Source organism: Eriocheir sinensis, chromosome 36, assembly GCF_024679095.1.
Source record: "Eriocheir sinensis breed Jianghai 21 chromosome 36, ASM2467909v1, whole genome shotgun sequence".
Classification (NCBI taxonomy): domain Eukaryota; kingdom Metazoa; phylum Arthropoda; class Malacostraca; order Decapoda; family Varunidae; genus Eriocheir; species Eriocheir sinensis.
The window spans coordinates 2,913,147-2,919,324 of record NC_066544.1 but is presented as its reverse complement, the minus strand read 5'-3'; the positions used below and the strand labels follow the sequence as shown (position 1 = coordinate 2,919,324).

General features: G+C 40.3%; 1 protein-coding gene across 1 annotated transcript; it reads left to right on the top strand.

Moving 5' to 3' along the window:
• The first annotated feature begins 1,225 nt into the window (after positions 1-1,225).
• LOC127007625 (putative nuclease HARBI1) lies at positions 1,226-5,441 on the top strand. The gene is made up of 2 exons (XM_050878776.1): positions 1,226-4,294; positions 4,594-5,441. The coding sequence occupies exons 1-2, from the start codon at positions 4,066-4,068 to the stop codon at positions 5,439-5,441; spliced, it is 1,077 nt and encodes a 358-aa protein (XP_050734733.1). The 5' UTR covers positions 1,226-4,065.
• The last annotated feature ends 737 nt before the right edge of the window (positions 5,442-6,178 follow it).

Sequence of the window (6,178 nt, the reverse complement as noted above, 5' to 3'; positions counted from 1 at the left end):
TGTCCTCAAATGGCTGGACCTAAGGCTGGGCCACAACTGCACAGATGCCAGGACCATGTTGACTATCTTTGCTGACAACTGTGCAGGCCAAAACAAAACCTACAGATGGTCTTGATGGGAGCTCCACCGGCGACGTCTAGCTCGGGTGGAGTTCTCACCCTGGTCGTTCTGGCCACTCCTATCTGCCCTGTGATGCGGCTTTTGGCCACGTGGAGTTGGAAATCAGGAGAAGGAACGTCATACAGACTCCCAAGGAATACATGGATGCTATAGAGCTGGCCACTAATCCTCCTTACACCGTTGTCCACATGGTAAGACAAGACTTTAAGGACATTAATGGCCTGTTGTCCTTGGTAACCAAAAGGAAGGCTAGTGCAAAGGCATTCTCCCAGGCATCACAGCTTGTTGTGGCACCCCAGTTCATGGAGGTGTACTTAGTCAAGAGGGATTACGGCTTGAGTGATGCAGATGCCCTTCAGTACCTTATGCCTGGAAGGAGAAAGTACTCTGCCACAGAGTTCAACCTGGCAGGACATGACCTCCAACCAAAGTATGCCACAGAAAGGGTCCTCCAAGCAGAGAAAGTACAGGACTTGGCATACCTGGTGGAGAACTTCGTCACCCCTGCAAGCAATCGGACATGGTGGGAAGAGATGCTAAAGAAACAACGTGTCATCTCCGAGCATAATGGCGAGTCAGTGGAAGAAGAAGTTGACGACCCAGACAACATAAACCTGGACTATGACTCAATCAGGGAACCTCCAGGTGGCATGTAGTACCATTAATTCCCAGGCACACTATCGTTGATGACTATAAACAGGAATAAGGATAACGGTTTACGGATTTTATTCTGAACACCAGTACCACAACATTGACTTCAATTTCACAATGTTAATGTTAATATTTTGGTTTAAAATACTAGCAATCTTTTTACATCATCATACTCACCACCAAAAACACTTTATTGTGTGCAAATTTGATGTTTCTAGCTTACATATTACCCAAGTTATAAGCAGTTGCTACTCAATAAAAGTTGTAGTCAAATATTGCACATCATCGAGTAGCGGGCTTTTTTTTTTTTTTTTATTAATGTTTACTTTTTTGTGCCCTTGAGCTGTCTCCTTTGCTGTAAAAAAAAAAAAAAAAAAAAAAATCATGGATGTTTTTGAAAAACCTACTTTTTCGGACCTATATATATATATATTTTTTTTATAACCAGTACATGCCAATATTCTACATACCTTAACCTTCATTTTGGTCTTTGATTGAAGTGTCCACCTTAAAAACCAATGAAGTTATGATAATTTAAACATTGCAAAACTTTAAACGCGATTTTCCGCATTTAAAAAAATGGCGCTTTGTACGTTTTTGCTCGCACGGCCTCATTTCCCCTGGTACTGATATTGTGTTTATTACCTAGATTTCTTACCTAGATGGGGAGAACCCCATCTAGAATCAGGTGACGCCTCCAACCAAGACAGCAAGTAGATTGTCCTTTAGATGTTCTGATGGTTGGCTAATGTGGCATCACCAAGACCACACAAACAACTGCCATAACACTCTTGAGTAAGTGCCAAGACAATATATATATAGTCAGGTTGGCAATCCCGAGTGGAGACACAGCACAGCACAGGACACAAGTTTACAAGTTAAAGAGATACTCAACAACCCAAAGTCAATCAAAATCATACAAAATTTGACCGAGAGAAGTGTGGAGATGACGTTTGAAAGCATTAACAGAATTCACCACAACAACTGATTCTGGTAAATTATTCCAAATGCTAATGACCCGCACAGAGAAGAAACGAGCTCGAACATCAGTATTGTAACGAGGAACAAAAAGCTTAAAGGAGTGGCCTCTCGTGTGTCTGTTGAAATTTCTAACAAAGAGGTGACCTAGATTTGGACAAAACCCTTTCAGAATGTTGAACACCATAATGAGATCAGCTCTGATCAATCTTCCTTTAATGGAATAGAGACTCAATCTAGCGAGACGTTCACTGTATGGCATATCATGGAAACCGGTAATTTTCTTGGTCCACCTCCTCTGAACATTTTCTAAAAGCCTAAATTCTCTTGTATAACCAGTGAACCAAACCACAGAGGCAAAGTCCAAGATAGGGCGAATATGCGAGATAAAAACTGTCTTCTTGAAATCAGGAGATCTGCAAAGGGTACCCTTTAGAATACTGTAACCAATGCCTCCAGCCTTGCCAGTGATTTCTCTCACATGCAAATGAAACTTTAGGGAGGAATCCACCCTGACCCCAAGATCCTTATGGTTATCTACATCTTGTATGGGTTGGTTTCCAATAAAATATGGTAAAGGAGCAGGAGCATAAAGGAGATTCCTACAAAAGTTCATTCTGGCACATTTGCCAACTGAGAAAGATAAACCCCAAGAGCTGCTTGTGTTGTAAAGAGTGTTGATGTCTCTCTGCAAAATACTGTGAGAAATTAATTGGTTAGACTTAGAAATTTCAGTAGCTAGGCATAATTTAAGATCAGCAAATAAACAAGACTTACAATTTAGTTCTGAAACATGATTAATGTAAATGAGAAAAAGCAAGGGACCAATGACAGAAGGGCCGTACTTTAAAAACCTTTCACCAGGCCTGGCACTGGAGTTCTCCAGGCGATCCAATATTTGGTACCATTAGACGGAATGAACGCTTCGCCGGGCTAAGCCTCGCCAGCGCTGAGGACGAAATAGTAATGGAACTTGCCGCCGAACGATAGTCCAGGCGGAGGCTTCCTTTCCCGCTGGCAAAAGGCATAAATTTGAATTGTTTTACTATGTCTGCAGTTGCATGAGAAGTTGAACGAATTAGAAAAGACGCACTAATTTATTTTTGCAATAACTCAAGCAAGTTTTATAAATATCGATGTATTTACATCTTTTTTCAAGACTATGTAGTAGCGCTCCATGAGGATTTAAGACGCCTGCCTCCTCCGGTAAGTGCACTCTGTATTATCGTTCACATATTTAGGTTAATTTCCATTTTATGCAAGCCTGCGGCTTTGTTTGAATGTTTTGATGAATGCAGCGGTACTGTCAGGTGCATCAAAGGTATCTCACGCCCGCAGGTGAGCCATAATGAGCTGTGCCAAGGCCACATTCTTGAGTCCTGCTTGGGCTAGTCATATTACTGATTTTGTGCAGGATGAGTTAATAAATTGTTATTTTTATCATAATTTCATAATGAAATTTACAAAATGAGTATCCAGAATCATTTGTCAGTTGTGTATTTATAAATTATTGATTGATTTAATAGGCAAAATGTAACAAAAGCTGATGAAGGTATTTCCTGTTTCCTGTATTTTCAGGTACTGACATAAGAGTGCAAGCAAGTATAAAGGCTGTAGTCACTGTCTAGTGGGGTCACTCCCTCCTAAACCTAGATCAAAAGCAAGACCCAGGTAAGCCAACTAGAATTTATGAAGGGTTACTACTAGAAACATCGGTAAAATTTTACGTGTGCCCGTCTCGCACTGGCAGATGAAAATATTCTAGAGGGTAGTTTTTGGTGTGTTTTGAAATAATCTGCTTACCATTAGTTTTCTTCTACCCTCCCCCCCTTCCCATTTAGTGAAACCCATCGATATTTCCTGCAGGACACTCGCCCTTTATTGGTAAACCTAAAACTAACCTAACCTTGATCCCCGTGATAACTTTTTTCTAACCAACTAGGGGCCCTACACCCCTTCATAAAGCACATAGGTGTCTTTCGCCGTGATGCGGGTGCACTTGTAAAACAATACCAAAGCATCTGTATCATAAATATTCGAAGACCAATTGTCATTACATTGATTCTTCACTTAGTTCTACTACTTGATGATATGTTGCATATCACATTAATATTACATAAATATTACTTGCTGTCAAAGTTCATTTCTTGGCATACAGGTCCCATCATACATCATAACTCATAATAGTCACTAATACTTTGTTTGAATAACATTACATAAATACTACTTGCTGGCAAAGTCCATTTTCCATCATACATCATTATTCCTAATAGTCAATAATACTTTGTTTGTATAAGCATTACATCATTGTATATAATGTATATTCTTCAGATGATGGCAGCCTTACAAGTTTTTGAGGAGCCTGATGTCCTCGAGGATGCTGCAGGGGAAAGGGTCAGACTGCCGAGAAGGATTGTGAAGGATCGCTTGGATTTATTCCTGACTTTGACTGAAGAGGAATTTACATCCAGGTTCAGGATATCAAAGCAAAGCGCAAGGGCCTTACTTGCTGACTTACATTTACCAGAGGCAGCTGATGCAAGAGGTTAGTGTACATAATATACCATTGCTATAATGATTTAAACATGTGGTAATTCTTTAAGTTCTCTAGTCCTGCACCCAGTCCTTTGGAAACTGTTGTCATGGCTGATTTTAATGTTTCAAACATAACCTTAATTTTTTTGGGTGGTGAATAGCAAATAAATACCATATCCCCACGTCATCAAATACATTAATCAAAATCATTAGCAGTTGTTGCCCTACATATAGATGATATATTACAATGGAATGCAAGATATGGCATTTATTCTTGGTTATCCCTAACAATTTACTCTCCTTCCATAGGATGTCCTGTACCACCTCACCTTCAACTCCTCATCACCTTAAGATGGATGGCCACTGGTGACCTGCACCAAACTATTGGAGATTGCCTGGATGTCTCTCAGCAGTTTGTAAGTTCATGCTCTTCACGTACTGTGCGTGCTATCGCTGCTTTATATCAGCAGTATGTAAAGTTTCCTGGAAGGCATGAGTTAGGGTCCATCAAGACACACTTTGAAGCAATCTCTGGATTCCCAGGTGTCATTGGTGCAATAGACTGCACACACATTCCCATTCTCAATCCAGGTGGTCAGCAAGCAGAAACTTACCAAAGCAGAAAGGGCTTCTTTTCATTAAATGTACAAGCAGTGTGTGGTCCAGACTTAACATTTTATAATATTATTTGTCGATGGCCAGGATCAGTCCATGACAGCAGAATATTTGCTAATAGTTCTCTGTATGCTCAGTTGCAAGCTGGCGATTACAATGGCCATTTGTTAGGGGACTCAGCCTCCCCTATTCATCCCTTTCTTATGACTCCTGTTGGGAATCCATCACGGCCAAATGAAGGACGATATAATTTGGCTCATGCTAAAACCCATAATGTAATAGAGAGAGCATTTGGAGTGTGGAAACGACTATTCCGTTGTCTGGCCATTCCTATGCGTACAAGCCTGGACACAACCATAGCCACAATCTGCAGTGCAGCTGTTTTGCACAACATTGCACTGGCAGACAGGAATGAAGATATGGAAGATTATGACAATGACATTATAAATGAAGAGGAAAGACTCATTGAGAATGCACAAAATAGACATGCAGGACAGAGGAAGAGGGCAAACATGATAAATAATGTATTTTCAAATGAATAACATGAAATGATATAAATGTCAGGGACCAATTTTTGCTGCCCAAATAGTGATAAAAGTAAACTGTTGTCTGTATCTTTTTTGGGTTTTGTAAACTGAGGGAGTAAGCCAATACAAAGGCTGCAGGCACTATACCAAACGGGGTGACTATCTGGCCCGTGCTGGGTTAATGGGTCTCTCCCACTACAAGCTCAAAGGGTCAAATGGACAGGAATGAGCTCTGAGCTCCACAGTCACACATAGCTATAGTATATGCTCCCATTACACACACATGACATGCAAACACACAGGCGTGGAACCCTACTCTACCCTCAGCTAATGTGGTTTTCAGTCTGGAAAATAAGTTATATTTGTTTTCAAGTTTAACATTTTTGTGGAATCTGTTTTATATGGTTGGCTAATAAAATCTATTGGAAAAGTATTTTGATGTTTAATACGACAATCATATCCTGAAAGTCTTTCAGAAAAGAAGAAAAAAATGATTAGTGATTTTTTAGTCTAGCCAAGTTTTTCTCGTGGTATTCTTTGACACACCTCTTTTGAATGGCAATTAGTTCCAATTGGCTTTCATGAACTTTTGAGAGATTGGCATAGTATTCTGTTGCCAACCTCTTTTCGTGATCCATTACTTCCAGACGTTTTTAGTGTACCTCCTGGTCCATCTCCCGCAGCAAATGGTTTCTCTCAGTTGCCAGTCTGAGAGCTTCTTGTTTCTCTTGGGACACCAGCTTCTTCTTCTT

Bases quoted from the DNA above. Each gene is read 5' to 3' on its own strand.
- LOC127007625 (XM_050878776.1), top strand. From the start codon at position 4,066: ATGTATATTCTTCAGATGATGGCAGCCTTACAAGTTTTTGAGGAGCCT. The intron at 4,295-4,593 runs GTTAGTGTACAT...CTCCTTCCATAG, and splicing joins AGAGGCAGCTGATGCAAGAG to GATGTCCTGTACCACCTCAC.